The sequence below is a fragment of the Vanessa atalanta genome, chromosome 8 (genome assembly GCF_905147765.1).
Source record: "Vanessa atalanta chromosome 8, ilVanAtal1.2, whole genome shotgun sequence".
Taxonomy (NCBI): domain Eukaryota; kingdom Metazoa; phylum Arthropoda; class Insecta; order Lepidoptera; family Nymphalidae; genus Vanessa; species Vanessa atalanta.
This window is the reverse complement of record NC_061878.1, coordinates 12,018,909-12,036,387: the sequence shown is the minus strand read 5'-3', so window position 1 is coordinate 12,036,387 and position 17,479 is coordinate 12,018,909. Positions and strand designations below refer to the sequence as shown.

At 32.1% G+C, this 17,479-nt stretch overlaps 1 protein-coding gene across 1 annotated transcript in view; it reads left to right on the top strand.

Annotated features, from left to right (window-relative positions):
- Nucleotides 1-17,479, top strand: part of LOC125065693 — a 149,381-nt gene that overhangs the window by 29,300 nt on the left and 102,602 nt on the right. The window contains exons 2-3 of the mRNA XM_047673459.1: nucleotides 11,828-12,029; nucleotides 12,200-12,337. Coding sequence (XP_047529415.1) covers nucleotides 11,881-12,029; nucleotides 12,200-12,337 — 287 coding nt within the window. The 5' untranslated portion in view covers nucleotides 11,828-11,880. The remainder of the gene's footprint in view (nucleotides 1-11,827; nucleotides 12,030-12,199; nucleotides 12,338-17,479) is intronic.

Sequence of the window (17,479 nt, the reverse complement as noted above, 5' to 3'; positions counted from 1 at the left end):
ATTTCATCTTAAAGTTGATGTTTTTAGTATAAACTATGAATATAAATGTTTTAATATCATATATACGCTTCCGGTTGCATTATTGCACGTTTATATTTATAGTGTCTGCCGTTTCGTTCCGTTCGAAGAGAAAGTCGAAGAAAAACTTCATATTTTGTTATTTATTATGATGAATATTAATGTTTATGTGCTGGAAATATAAGGGAGTGGTATACAAATCTTAAAGTGGGATATCTATTTGGAAGCAGAGTGGCGTTTAATTAAAACTGGAGATCCGAGGATTAGAGTGTTAAGCTTTTTTTTTAATATAATAAATGGGTATTTATAAAAAAAAATAAGTCAATAGAAAACAATAAAATAATCAGCTTTAAGTTGTCTATACTAATGACAAATACGTGTAACTCTGTCTGCTACCTCTTCGAGCACAAAACGCTGAATCGATTTCGATGAAATTTGTTATGGAGATAGTTTGAGTCCCGGGAAAGAAGACTTTATGACTTTGTATTACAAGTAAAGTGGTATAAATTTTGCGCGGGTAAAGCCGCAGATTTAGCTAGTTCTTCAATAGATTAAAAAAAAATGAATGTTTGTATGTTAATCTTTATGTGTTGCTAAACTTTTCATCTGATTGCTTCCAAAAAGGTTTCTAGTCCAAGATTATTTCTCCCTATCTTTGTTTTTATATAAGCCCTTATTCTGTCCGTACAAAGCCGGGACTTGTATTAAGTAACATAGGTTAAGGTCATCGCTTACCATCCAGGTTGCCCATTAGATCTGTTCGTAATACCTTATTCTTTAAAAAATATATCTGCTTATAAAATCTTATCTGTATGATGCAAGGGAATATCTCTTATAGCTATTTAATCTACGTAGGCGTATCTGTGCATGTGTGTGTATCTAAGTAAATTTATGTCTATGTGATTATGTCTTTAACAATAAAGTATTATCCATAACATTTGAAAATTGTATACTTCTATAATTATTCAGTTTAAAAATATTATGTTAATATATCGATCATTATATTCTTATGAGAAAGGAATTAAGGAAAATTTGTCTTCAACGTATTTTAATGGAAAAAAAATAAGTTTTGTTACACTTAGTATCATTGAGGAGTTTTTGAATTTGTGGCTTGTAGTCGTAGTTCAGTCGTACTGGTATAATTAATATCCCTAGAAATGGAGACACATTAGAAAAAGATTATATAGTATAAAATTAAACATAAATGAAGCCGTAATAGTTATTGATGTCTCAAGACGTAGGAATTGCATCTCGGAGACGTCCTTTTACATTAAACTTGAAAGCAAACAAGTTTATTAGCAAGATTGTAGATTGTACATTAATATTACATTAGATTCTGATGGTGTTTCTATAGTAATGAGAGGTTTAAACCGATTTATATTTTTTGTAATTTATAATGCTTGTGTAAAATAAATTAACTCAAGTGCTAGTTCAAATAATTAATACGTCGATATCTTAATAAATACTCCGACCGACTCCGAATAATACGACGACCTCCGTGGTCGAGTAGTGTGTACATCGGTTTTCATGGTTACGCAACTCCGAGGTCCCGGGTTCGATTCCCGGCCGAGTCGATGTAGAATAAGTTCATTAGTTTTCTATGTTGTCTTGGGTCTGGGTGTTCGTGGTACCGTCGTTACTTCTGATTTTCCATAACACAAGTGCTTTAGCTACTTATATTGGGATCAGAGTAATGTATGTGAAGTTGTCAAATATTTATTTATTTAAAATTAAATATGTAATTCGTTTTGAAGAAATCGACTAAAAGTAAGCTTTGTAACAATTTATAAACCTAAGTATTGACATTTTAAATACTCTAAGTTTCCTATGTTAGCGAACGCTTTAGAATTCCACATAAACGGGGCACGTTTATATTATAGCTCGCAAATATATAAGCTAACACTAGTGTACACTATTCCCATCCTATGAACACATGGGAATTCGAAAAAAAAAACAGGATTAATTTTGACAGAGAAACTCATTAACTCTCTTTTTATTGGTCTTACTAATAAGTTGGTCCTCAGACTTCGAGTTCGACATCTATATATTATCTACTTAAATATAAATAAAATTGGGAAATGAATCGAGTTTTTTCAACCTGGTTAGTTTTTAGGATACAGCAAAAATCAAGACAGATAGCTAGCGAGCTAATCCATCGATCTATCTAAGAAACACGTCAACTCTGCAACGTACAATGTCATTATAAAAACCAATATGCTGTCAACCATACGAACTTGTTATATTTCTTATCTGTAATTACACTCACATACGTGAGTATTTATGTGTGAGTAAATAAAAGTTCTTTAACCTGAAAACTGCTAAAAGTGTAACTCGTAAAAGTAGTGATGTCAAATCTCCACATTGTCTTTCGAGGGAGTCCAGCAACATATTAAGCTGTTGATATTACAAGCCAAATAGTCTGAGGCATTCTTTGTATGTCCTGTAAGAATACGACGACAGGACAACCATAGCAAACGCCCCTTCGTTGGAAAAGCATTTCAAACACACATCACACCTGCAACGTTTCCGACGGCGGAAACGAGGATCACGGCTAGTGACGTCCCGTCAACAGACGTGACGGCAAAAACCGACCTAAGTATAACGAGCATAAGTGCTCTCCTACCGTCCACATTCTAAGCCGAGGTATAATCTCTCTCGAAATTTCGCGCCCTATCTTATGATGCTTTAAAGAACCAGTGGACCATACTTATTACCAGTTTAATTAAATAACAAAAGCTAGGTAAAACGGCGCTATTATATTTGGTAAAGTTCCTACAACTGCCTTTTTATGAAGCAAACACGAGGCTTATCTTAGCCACAGGTTCTTACGAATCTTAGTCATACCATGAAAAACTAACAAGAAACTCAGTACTTACTAATTTCCAGCGATTAATTTATGTTATTGAAATACATTTTTTTTTTTATTTTAAATGTATTGTAGCAATGACCTAGTTTTAGGAATTACTAATAATCCTATATACCCATAAATTGAAGCTTAAACCTTGTGCTAGGAGTGGAAACTTTTATCAACGCACTAAAGTCAGATGCCATCGGCACTTCCTAATTAGTCAAAGTTTTTTTTTAAACGTGAGATTTATATTTAATAAACCCAGGATAAAATATCCAATAATAAATATCAAGAAATTTAATTTTAGTATTGGTAAGCGTTTTGTTGTTTATACAAATTCTAGCATAGTTTCGGTTCTACGGTTAAATCAACATATCTATTTTCTAGGTTATGTTAATATGAAAATTGTAGTAAAAAGCGGAGAAAGTGCTAAAACCCGTTAAGAAGTTGATGCTAAAATCTAGGATGTAGTCTAGGTGGTCCATAATTTAGCTTAGCATAATCTACATATCAAAACATACATACATATAATATGGATAAAATAATGTCTGTACGTTGATAAAAATACAAAAGAATATTTGTTTGTTTTTTTTTTAATTCATACTAAAATTAATGTTTTAATGGTTTCAAATAGTCTGCATTTTTTGTCTGTGTCGGTCATCGTAATTCACACATACATATTACCCAGCGTGGTATTGGAACTGAGATTTTATGTATATGTTGTATATATACTCGCTCACTCACCCTTCAAATCAAAACTGAACAATACTAAGTATTACTGTTTGAGTGGGTGGTACCTGCCCAGATGGGTTAGATAGTCAGACTGACGCATGCGCACTAATCATTGTAAATGATAATCCCAAATGTTTAATTGCCTAAAGGATAAAACACTTGAAACTTTATCACCTAAGGTCAAAATCCCAAATTCAAGCAAATACCGCTGATCATTGTCATTCGGAATATTGCGCGCGAACCAGTATCTATCGAATAAAATGTACGTTTTTTTTAATTAAAACCCGTAGATCTTTGCCGAGTAAAGTGACATTAACAGCCAAAAGTGCCATTTGCCAAAGCCAAAGTGACATTTATAATTTTTCCAGGAATAAAAATCTAACTAATCCATATATTTCATTATATAAACAAAATACTATGTAACTAATGTATTTAATTGAAATGAATATCTGTTAAAACTTTAATAAATTAAGAATAGACAAAGTCCCAGACGATAACTAGTGATGTAACATTACAACATACGATCATACATACTTAAATCGAAAACACCGGAAGTGCATTATGAACGTTAGTTAGAAAAACGTTTAGTGTTTACTAAAGCAGGTAATTAGCAAGGTAGAGTGGGTAAGTAGGCTCTAGTGCGCACGCGCAGGGAAATGTACGATCACTGCCGCGTTTTCAATAAATACCTGTTTTTCTTTAGAAGTAGTTTCGAGAGAAAATACGTGTTATTTTTTATAATTATATTTTTATTGGAATCGAAATTTTTTTTGACAGTTTTTTGATGTATGAGTATTTAAATGAACATCCACAGTTACTTTTACATGTAAAACAAAATTAACTGTTTTTATTAAACAGACATTTGCATATAATGATTTCCTTAAATGAATTAAAGAACTGTTTCTGAGTATGATTTAATCAATTAAAATTTTTGAATAATATACTGTCACACTAATTGTCGCCCGTGGTTTCGGCTTCGGTTTCGTTTTAGGGCTCGGCCAGGTTTTAGGTGTCAAACATTAAAATATGACCTCCTAGCCAATAAAAAATTTCTTCACTTGGGATTCAAACTTACCTCATACCGAATTCATAAAAATCGATTGAATAGGTTAGCCGCTGTCTGTCTGGCTGTTCATCTATTCTCAGACAGAAAAACTGCAATATTTTCGCATTATTAATATTAAAACATATAATATAATTAAAAATGTCCGAGCAAGCGACAACCCAATTAGATTCTACCGTCATAACACTCTTAGTGCAACAAAACACAACAATGACGTAAATACAATAGAAAGGTATTAGATAAGAGACGATAACAGCTATTATTATTGATACGAATTGCTATTAGAATTAATTACAATGTATGTCTTACGTAAAATATCAATTTAATCATTATAATAAAAAAAACCTAGAGCTGTCCCGCGCGACACCTTGATTGACGAATTTCCTCTCATTTTATATTATGTATTAAATATATTAATATTTCAATATTAAAAAATATTAAATAACAAAATTTTAATTCAAATAAAACCATATATACAAGACAGAGGTAGAAAGAATGAGAAAGAGAGGAAAGAGTTCTGTGACGATTTCTGACAGTTTATTCTACAGTAAGCCGCGTAAAAGAACATCGTTCCAAAGAATAATTAATGAAACACGTTCACAGACTTAAAATTTTAATTTTAAAAAAGAAACAATCTTTCAGATACCAAATTGATTGTCTATTCTGTTAATTTTTGAGGAGTTCCTTAATGTGGAGTCAATCTTGGGTATAGAATTAGGTTGTGCTTGCCACAAAAATGTATTTTAATCGAAGCTGAAAGTGTGAAATTGTGAGCTCCGTAGAATGAGAAGCAGTTCTAATTCAGCTTGCAAAATTTAATCTAAACCAACGAACATTTATAACGCGAGTTTTTTATTTTTAATATCCTTTTTTACTTGGTGGTAGGGCTTTGTGCAAGCCCGTCTGTTTAGGTACTACCCACTCATCAGATATTCTACCGACAAATAACAGTACTCTGTATTGTTGTGTTCCGGTTAGAAGGGTGAGTGAGCCAGTGTGATCACAGGCACATGGGACATAACATCTTAGTTCCCAAGGTTGGTGGCGCATTGGTGATGTAAGGAATGGTTAATATTTCTTACAGCGCCTTTGTCTATGGGCGGTGGTGACCACTTACCATCAGGTGGCCCATATGCTCGTCCGCCAACGAATGCTATAAAAAAAAACTACTTAGGTTACGCTTACGTTTAGCTACAATCATTCCTAATGGTCTAAGATGATAATATACTTGCTTAACAGATGTCTGAAGTAAATTGTTTAAAAAAAGTAGACAATTTTTTTTCAAAGTTTTGTTATAAAAATATTAATGCATATTTAATAATATTTTTATAATGTATAAATCTATGGTAAAGATTTTGGAATTTATTCTATTAGTGAATTGATGAAAAAGATAAATCTATTAAGTTTCTTCTTGTTGAATATAGTATATTCCGAACAGTTAATAGCTTTAAATGAAATTAAAAACGACAATTTAAAATTTCTTGAATTTATAATTTTGCTGTCAACGTACAAATGCTTGAAAAAAATATTTTTATTAAATTTATTTAAAAGATACTTGATTTTATTACGGCGGTAGATTTAATATAGAATATAAAATCACGATTCAAAAGTGCGTATAAATGTTACTCAAAAATAATGGATACTTTTTAATTTTGTTGGATGCACCTACGTAGATCATATCCATCAAATACCTTTACAGTTCTTTCAAATAATTTTATACCGAGAACCATAAATGCGTAATCGATTCCAATTAATTTTCTCTCTCCGTTTTATTTATATGCATTCTTATATGCTAATAGATTATTTATGATAATTTCTTTATACTGGCATTCATTGTGTCCGCTACTCGCCTCTAGATTACTGTTACTTCGATAGTAAATTATACGAGTTTCTATGCGATTGCTTGCTTTATTTATAAGTCCATTTGCGCGGAATTAATTTTATATTTATATGTATACAAAGGCACAAGATGGACTTTATCAAAACTCATCATGGCTTATGTATTAAGTTTTTAACATTGCCGATTTATAAATTCGATTCGTTTGTTCAAAACAATAATAAATAAGGCATATTATTCAACAAGAGATTATAAAATAGATGTTAATAATTAATGGTGCTTAAGCTTGTTGACTTTAAGGTAGGATATGTTATATAAACTAAATATAATTGACAATTTTGTACTTCAAATGTTGGAAAAGAGTAACTACTCAGTTTCTTGCCGATTCTTCTCGATAGAATCTACACTTCGAACCGGTGAAAACTTTATAATACAATTCTGTGAAAAAGCGATTCAAAAGTGCTTCTACTGGAATAACAAGTAAAAAGTATTACAATCAGCCATTAACAAAATCATCAACAATCAATCTTCTAATAAAAATAGATAATAAATAGATAGATGATAAAATAAATAATAGATGGTGAATTACTGCTGACATGTTGCGCTGGTGACATTTGATTTCTTCTCCAACAAAGTCATAATATCTACTTCGCTACCATAGACGCGATGTCATTAACAAACGACTCTACATAGACATACATCTACATACACTATATTACATGACATTACATTAGCAGCCTGTAAATTTCTCACTGCTAGGCTAAGGCCTCCTCTCCCTTTGAGGAGAAGGTTTTGGAGCATATTCCACCACGCTGCTCCAATGCGGGTTGGTGGAATACACTGGGTTTGAACCCGAAATCATCGGTTAAGTTGCACGCGTTCTAACCACTGGGCCATCTCGGCTAGACTATATAGACACTGTCATATATACGTGCCGTTCAAAGTGTTCAATCCTCTTGAGGAGTTTGAAGCTTACCTACTCCAATACAATATTGGTTTAATAACGATAGTTTCCTTCTTCACCGACCTTAAATGAATTATCTTTTAATTAATAAACAAAAATTAGGTGTGTGTAACTTTACTGGTGCTTGCTCGATTTGGAACCAATAATTTGATACCGAACTTGATATATTTGCTATTTTGTTGTTCGGCATTTTTACTCGCTACGTACATCTCTTTAATCTAAATCTACCGTAAAAACAGGAATACTTATAGTTATGTGTACGCAGAGTAACTACAGGCACAAGAATTATAACATGCTGGCTCCTAAGATGGCCGATATAAAGATGGGGTTGATAGCTTTCATAATGCCAAATTTCTATGGGCGGTAATGACCACTTAGTACCATTTATTTATTTGAAACACCATTGTCATAATCACAAAACAATGATATAAACGGACTAATGCAGTGTGATATGTGATTATTGCCTGTTATGTCATGAAAAATACCATGTTCTCTTGTTTGAGTTATTTAACGATGGCTGATCTCAATCGTTGTGCACTCCCTAACTCTCACAATCCAATGTCGACAGCCATCAGACGTAACCGAAGAAAACTTAACGCGTCTTAACGCAGTACCAACAGCTTGACGTGCTTATAGAGGTACAAGACTGTAAACACTACTAGACTTCTTCAAAACATCTATGAAGCCTATGTCACTCGGGAGCCTAAGATGAAGCTGATCTCGTTCATTAACGTATGATAATTGAATAATTCTATAATCATTCAATGACACTTCAATAATTTGATTTAAATATAAATTAAAGTAATATGTTCAGTCACGATCAGTATGAAATTCTACCCATTAGCAATATCAAATTTAAACATAATATTATGTATGGATTTCGGTTTAATCAACGGAGCATGCAAATTTCTTAATGACTTCCAATACACCGGTTTGAGACGACTTGCAAAATTCAAATACCAAAGAGATATGTAACTATGTCACGATTTGTTAAGGAAATTCATTGTGAACGTACCTTTACATACAGAATAGAGTTAGTATTAGTTGATTTCCAGGCAAGATAAAGTGTTTGTAGTTGGTTGTGTGTGAGACGGTAGAAAAGTAATTTACCCATTTTTGAGACTGGATTTTTATAAATAAATTAAAATATATGTTGAAATTAACTATTCTAAAAAGTTATTCGTTTTTAAATGATACTTCTAACACTAATTTGTTTATAAATCGTAGTCAATAAATAGATATTTTGCAGAAAATCAGCAAAGCTGTTCTGTAAGGGATAAATTAATACCGCGCGAAGAAAGTGATTTTCTGATATTATGAGATTTATTTACTATCTAATGAATGCTATTGAATTACATTAAAAAAAGTTAAAATATTTTTTATTTTTTTATTATTCTGAGTTTCTATAAAGCTTGCTCAGCCATTTATCGTTAGTAAACAAATAACGCTCAGTTTTGCAAGTTTAATATTCGCTAGAGCCTAACCCATTGAATTTAGATTTATTGGTCATTGTGGAGGAAGATTTACGAGGTGTATTGGGATAGTCAATGCTATAGTCGATTATTTTATATAAATTAGAATTGCGTCGTTCCTAACTCACTCGGATACTATTTGCTTGAAATAATAAATTGTTATCAGACTTGGTATGTGTATCCGAATCTATGAGATCATTTTTAAATAGTTACAAGAGCAGCTGGAAAAAAAATCTGTCTTGTAAACTTCCTTTCCTCGAAAAAAGATTTAGATGTTATTCCGACATACTTCTCTTAAGAAGTATGTCGGAATTCTGTATTCGGTATTCTGAACACCCTTAGGGTGTGCAGAATTATATCATCTTGGTCAATTTCTCTACTAACAAAGGGATCATCTTAAAAGTTGAATCTCTAAAAATATGTGCCTGTTATTGAACTTGCTCACTTACCTTCCAAACTAGAACACAACCACACAGAGTATGGCTGGTTGCCATCATGATGACAGCTGATGAGATGTTGGTGGGTGCTGAATTTTTACAATTTGAATAATAATATTTTGATTGATTGGCAATAATTGATGTAAATAGAAAAAAAAATGCAGTTATTTATAAACTTCAGTGCACAAAAAGCACTATAATAATTGCAAGGGATATTTAGCAGGTTAAAAGCGCGCAAAGACGGCTTTAAAGCTACAGCGATCTCTTCCAGACAACCTTTGCGACGGGAACATAACAATAAAAAAAACGATACCAGTATAAAACTCTAGAGTGCAAGTTTAAATAATAAATAAATATTCAATACTAAAATTAGTATATAAGTGGTTAAACAATTTAATAATATGCTTTTATTTGAGAATGTAGACGACAGTTACTGAAATAACGATACATTCCAAACACTCGGTAAAGTAAATTACTTCTCATTTGATCTCAAATTAAAACTTAATTACTCGTACTTTCTCCAGTAAATCTCTTACGTTGAGCAAAGATTAATGTCTTTACCAGACTTATTTACGAGTTTTATATAGGATTTACTCCTGCGATTACCTAATAAAATATATAATGTATTATTTACTAATTATTACTCGTGGATGTTTAATTACGGAAGCGAATTCTTTCTGCGGAAGTGTTATTGGTTTTTCTCGGCATTCCAAGCACACTAGTATATTAATAGTTAATTAAATATTGTTAATTATAAATCAACCCTCATAAGAAGTTATGCGAGTAAACTAGAAATTGATTTTGATTTTTGTATTTGAGTTGACAGGATTTCGTTTCAAAATATGATGTTTGCACGACACGTTGCGCAAAATACAGATATTTTCTAAACAACGTATTGTAATCTTGAATCATCTTAACTCAAATGCAAGTATAAATAGTCATCAAGTATCTTAACTACATTTTTTTAACAATTTCTGTTTTCTTTTTTTTATCAACGCTTAAACGCGTTGTACTTTTTCTCCATTAATTATCAATTACATAGTCATCTACTATGCACTTTACTTGGTAGTACCCATCAATAGATACCACAATATTTAGTTCCAGTTGAAATGGTGAGTGAGCCGGGGTAATTACAGGCTATGGACGTTTTTGTTCCCAAGATTGGTGGCGCATTGGTGGAAGAAATTATTAATATTTCTTACGACATCACGTCGTACGTCTCACTTTTATTATTATAATAAAATTTTGTATTTATTTTGCGTATCCTGTGACGCGGAATTATATTAAATTAGTTAACGCAGCCCTCGGTTCTTTTGATGTTATCATCGTTTAACGCGCTACTTACAGCAGGTCCCGTAATAGATGAATATGTTGCACCTTAAGAGCTTATGTAACCTTGACTATTTCTTGTTGGTATGGCTTTGACCGTCTGGGTAGGTACCCACTTATCAGATATTCGACCATTAAATAGCAGTACTCAGTATTGTTGTGTTCCGGTTTGAAGGGTGAGTGAGCCAGTATTATTATATTAGTACATTGGTATTGATTGGTGGCGCATTAGCGAAGTAAAGAATGTTTAATTTTTCTTACAGCGCCATTGTCTATGCGCGGTGCAGCCCTTTAGGTTCAGCTAAAAAAAGTTATTAAGTTTTTATGTCGAAAAGAATCGAATGTCTAAAGAAGGAATTGTGTAGAAGAACGCAAATCTTTGGTCCTGCGCCTTAACTCTTTCCGGTCGCAACGGGAATAGATAGTGCACATGTGCGCACATATTTTGCGTAATAGGATAGGATATCTCCATTAATAATGGGGCACTGTGGGTGAAATCTACTCTATAATTAAAAATAATTTGTCAATAACTATATTAAAACACGACGATCTTTCTAGAATTACTAACTGAAAAAACTACAACGAAATAATTCGCTCTAAGAGATTACCACGCCTTCTATATATTTATTAGTGGTATAAGACGAAAAAGGTCCGCAAAAGCGAAAGCTAAACAAGAAATATATGATAAATGCGTCATTATATCATTCGACAATATTAATGTAACTTGGAACAAGAGTCGGCAGTAATAAAAACCGTAACATCGGCTCTCGGACTGAGATAAATTTGAGTTAATACTATCTTTGTTGGAGCCTCTTAGTCAAGTGGCTCACGGAAAAGAATTTTGTGTATCTCCGCGAAATAAAGCGTTGGATTTGTGGAGTACGTTTCTCTGTTTGTTTGATATATTATCGTCGGGAGAAAGGTTTTCATCGAACCGTATTTATTTCAATCATTTATTTCTGAGTAATAAAGTCACAAAGATTTTTTTTTTTTTTTTTCGTATTAATCTACAAGACGATTTTCCGAAATTATACATGTCGGCGCCCTCGCCGATTGTACTAAACAATTGCCCATTTTTCGCAAACGAATCAATCGATAAAAAATTAATTTACCGTTTACATTTTCAGGCCCCATATTCACACAAAATTCGTAACTCAAATGCCTTGAAGCTGAACGAAAAATGGGTAACGGCTTCAGCAGCGCCAATAGTCGGAAGTGGTCGAAAAGAGAAGCCCCAAATCCGGAGTCTTCTAGAATTCTCTTCCTTCTGTACCTCATACACAGAACTTGGAATGTAGTTGTGGAACATATGGATTCAAAGAGCACAAGGTACGAAAACTTCAAGCATATTTAACTAATCATTTTAAAAAGTTAAGAATTATCGACCATTACAAGATGAACCTTTTAAGTTGCTAACACGGAGTATTGGTTTTATTATCTGTTTAAACACATTGAACGTATGTTATGACACTTAAACATTAAACATTCATCAATTGCAGATGGCGTGGCTCCCAAGTTCCTAGTTCTGGGGGTGGAGTTCGACACTTCGACTCCGTGAGCTTGGACTCCGGTTCATGTTACTCAGCCTGTAGTTGCAGTTACTGTCGTCTTCGGGACTGCGCTGCGGATTGTGTCAGGTAAAACTTACTTAATTTTTTATATGTCAGTATTTCAAGATATGTTAGGAAAAGGCAGATTTTGTTTATGGCCGTTATCTCTTTTAAAGAATGCTTATCATATAGATTTCAACGAATATATAATAAAGTAGAGCGCCTCTCTTAAGTAATAGTCGTATTAAATATTTTCTGCATAAAAGAACTCTTTGGAACTCTTCTTCAGGTGGTATTCCAAAAGAAATCTCACCTAATTCTATTAGGGTTCTGTACCCAAAGGGTAAAAACGGGACCCTATTATTAAGATTTCGCTGTCTGTTAATCCATCTGTTTGTCACTAGCCTTGAGAAACCTCAAGAACCGCGATAGCTAGACTGAGTTGAAATTTTCACAAATTATATATTTCTGTTGCCGCTATAACAAAAAATACTAAAAACTAAACAAAATAAATATTAAAAGGGGCATCCATACAAAAAGCGCTATTTTTTGCCTATTTTAGCCTAATATCAATAAATGGTAACAGGTAGGCACTTAAAGTATTCACAAAGTACTACTTTATTGTATCTCTTTTTAACAATAAATAATTCATTAAAAAAATCAATAAGTTCTAGAGACCAGAACTTTTCGCAACTTTGCTTTAAAACTTATTAAAACCTGTCAAACCTTCTCGAAATTCGATTACCTCTAATTTATTTGCAAAGTTAGTATCTAATTTTTTCAAAGTACGATTTTTATAATTAAACCGACGGAAATATTGTCAAAACCTATCAAAAACTGTAGAAATCTGCTCGATGCCACTAGAACTAAAATTTATGTACACACACGTTTAAACATGCACACATTTTCACCAAACAATAGGAAACGATCGTCTTTTGTTCACAATCTCCTCAGTATTATTTTGAAATTTTTCAAATATCAACCAGACGTAGAGGATACTTCTCTTATATAATATATAAAAATAAAATTAAACCAAAAAACCAATTAAACAACAAACACAAACACTATTAATATTTGCTTAGTTCGAAATGCTCATAAATTTCATCTATCGTTTCAATAGTTTTGACCAATCTCCTAAATTAATGGTTTATCTTTAAATTAAATCGGACTGTATTCGTCGGAATATATCTCAAAGCTTTGACAAATTTCACCTGATAAGCTTATGATAGATTAATGACGTTGAAAATAATTAATGTTGAGCAATGAAGGGAAATGGGGTAGGTATAATAAGACACGTCTGCACTGTTTGACAATGTTTTTAATAATGAATATTAAATAATCAAGTAAAGCTGTTCGTTGATTGAATGAGTGGTGAGCGAAAGTGAATGAGTGAAAGATTGAATAATATAATGAAAGAGAAATCTATTATGTATAGAGGCTTGAATTTTTGTATATTCCAACAGTCCCCCTCAAAAATACAAGTTAATATAATATAACAATACCATAACATAATTTCTTTCATTACTCATTTTTACAAATAAAATACTAACTATTTAGTTACATAAACCATAGTTTTATTTATTAAATAAACTCATTCCTTCATTTACTTGATTAACACAAAACATGAATTATTTTTCAAAACAAATTTAAATTCTTTCTTAATTCTATAAATCTCTTGGAAGGTATCGCTTTTGTGAACATGTCAGCTAGTTGATTTCCTGTGGAAATAGGTTCTAGCTTTATTATTTGATTAGCGATTTGTTCCCTAATAAAATGATATTTTATATCTATGTGCTTAGATTTTTTGTGATTTGTGGGGTTATTGGCAATACATATACAACTATTATTGTCTTCAAATATTACAATAGGCTCTGTTATTTGTATAGAAATACTATTTAACAATGACCTTATCCAGACTGCTTCTCTCACAGCCTCAAAGAGAGCCATGTATTCAGCTTCCGTTGAAGAGACGGCGACAGTATTTTGTTTTCGTGTGGTCCACGAAATTGTACAATTATTAAAGGCCTTAAACAAATAGCCAGTTGTACTTTTTCTGTCGTTCTCGTCACCTCCCCAGTCGGAATCTGCATACCCACTTATTATCTCTTTATATTCAGATTTTTTATAAACTAATTTTAAATTAATTGTACCTTTAATGTATCGTAAGAGATGTTTTAAATATTTCCACAACTCTTCGTTATTTTTAGATTGATATCTACTTAATATATTAATACAAGCACAAATATCTGGCCTTGTGCAAAGCATTGAATACATAAGGCATCCTATAACATTTTTACAAGGTGCATCATAGTGAGTGTCTGAATTTAAAGCTACAAAATTGATTTTAGAAGGAAAAGGTGAATTCGATGGATTACAATCTTTCATAGAAAATTTATTTAGCACATTTTGCAAATATGTTGTTTGATCTAAAGAAATTGTATTAGTTGTTCTTTGAATTCTAATACCAAGAAATAGTTTTAAGTCCTTCAAATCAGTCATTTGAAATTTTTGCATTAAACTGTTTTTAAACGCTTGTAATAAATTACTATTTTTAGTAGTAATAATTAAATCATCAACGTACAGAACTATATACACGTTTTTATCTATACAATTTTTATCTAATATGTACAGACAAGGATCTAATTCAGAGTTCTTAAAACCCATTTCCTTGAGAATGAGATCGAACCGTGCATACCAACACCTGGACGACTGCTTTAGGCCATATAATGTTTTATTCAATTTACAAACCTGGTTATTACTTGCTAAAATACCTTCCGGTACTTCCATATAAATATTTTCTTTCAATATACCATTTAGAAACGCGGTTTTAACGTCCATGTGGTGTAAATGTAAATCAAACTGATTTGCCAGTGCTAATATAAATCTAAAAGTAGTTATCCGAGCCACTGGTGCGAACGTTTCGTGATAGTCTTGTAAATACTCTTGAGTGAAACCTCGAGCAACCAACCGAGCTTTATAACGTGTAGGTTCACCAAATTCATTATTTTTAATTGTAAATACCCACTTGCAACTTATAATATTAACATTTTTCGGTCTAATAACTAATGTCCACGTTTGGTTGCTTCGAAGCGACTCAATTTCATCCTGTATAGCGTTCAACCACTTATCAGAATCGTGCCTATCGAAAATATTCGTATATGATGTAGGTAAAGATTGCGTATCATTAAAAAGAGATAAAAATAAATCAGGATCGTGCATTTGCTTATAATTCTTTGGGGGTAATTCTCGAATTCTTTCGCTACGTCTTAAATTAGTGGTATTCGATGAACCGTCCAACGAATTGTCATTAAAAGAATCTTGTTGTTGATCTATTTTTAGCTTTGCCGAATCAATTTCGGGCTTACTAAATTTTGAAAGGGTTTCAATGTTGTCACTACTGCTACGTGTAGGGCGTGATTTTTCAAAGTTTAACTCGTCAAAAATAACATCGCGAGCTATAAAAACTTGATTATTTTCGATATTGAATAATCTATAACCGTTTGCATCGTAACCGATCAATATTGACTTGAAAGATTTCTCATCAAATTTAGTTTTTCTAGCTTTGTTATGAACGTATGCAGTAGATCCAAACATTTTTAAATGATTTATTTTCGGCCTTTTACCATGCCACATTTCGTATGGTGTTTTATTTATCAGAGTTTTAGTGGGTAGTATGTTAATTAAATAAGTAGCTGTTAAAACAGCTTCACCCCAAAATATTTTATTTAATTTCGCACTTGTAACCAATGTTCGAGCCATTTCGGTTAATGTACGATTCATTCTTTCTGATACACCATTTTGCTGTGGGGTGTAAGGAACCGTTAAATGATACATTATCCCTTTGTCAACACAAAATTCTTTGAATTCGTTTGAAAGATACTCTCGGCCATTATCGCAATATAAATTAACAACTTTAGAATTAAATAAATTTTCACATTTTGTTACGTAGTCTTTCATACATTTATATGCTTCAGATTTAGAATGCATCAAATACGTTACTGTATAATGAGTAAAATCGTCAATAAAAGTAATAAAATAATTTTTATCATCAAATGTAGGTGGTGTAATAGGACCACAAATATCGGAATGAACTATAAAAAGTGGCCTATTTCTGACTGATTTATCTTTTGATTTTGCAAAGGGCAACCGCGACTGTTTACCAAGTATGCAAGACTCACATAATGTATCATTAGGCATAATATCATTAATTAGGTAACTATCATCAATTAAGTTTTTTAGAATGTTAAATTTATTTTTGTTTAAGTGACCTAGACGCTTATGCCATAGTTCGTAAGATGTAGAAGTTTGAGACAAATTTAAATTATGTTGAGATCGCGTATGCACTTGAAAAACTAATTTAAATAAATTATTACTGATAACACTCGATACTAAACACTTGATACTATTGTTAATATAAACACTGTTATTTTTAAATATAACAACCATACCTCCTTGTTGAATACGATATACAGATATTAAATTACATGGCACGTCCGGCGCATATAATACATTATTAATCGCCCCTTGAAAACCTAAATTAGTAGTGACATTTATTGTACCTTTACCAAACGCTTGAATGCTTTCATTGTTCTTAGCTATACCAATTTTAATCGGTGTTGTGAACTCTGAGTAGGAAGAAAATAATTCCTTACTATTTACAACGTGGTCAGCTGCACCCGAATCTAAAATGAAAACAATATTATTAATATGATATTTATAAGAATTTGACAACTTACACGTTGAAAACATAAATGCGAAACTGTCCTCGTTATCGTTTCTGATTTGCAAAGCGCTCGCAGCTGCTGTTTTACTGCCGCTACTACCTCCATTTTGTTGTAACTTTTTGAAAAATCGACAATCCTTCTTCATATGATTTCGTCGTCCACAATAATCACAATATAATTTTGAAATTTTATATGATGAATTTCCGGTGTATGACTTCTTTTTATAATAATTATATGATTTCCTTTTATCGAATCCAATTTTGTTCTGCGATTTGAATTTATTCGTTGATGTATGTAAAACTTTGAGTTCTGTCGTCGTGGTATTCTTTAGTTTGACTTCGTGATCTAGAAGACGAGTTTTTACAAAAGATAGATGCAATTGTTCCTCTCCAAGTGTTTCCAGTGCCGTTATAACACCATCGTATGATGTGGGTAGAGTTAAAAGTAAATGTGATATTTTATCCATCTCATCCAATTTTGCACCAGCCGATATTAATTCAGTAAT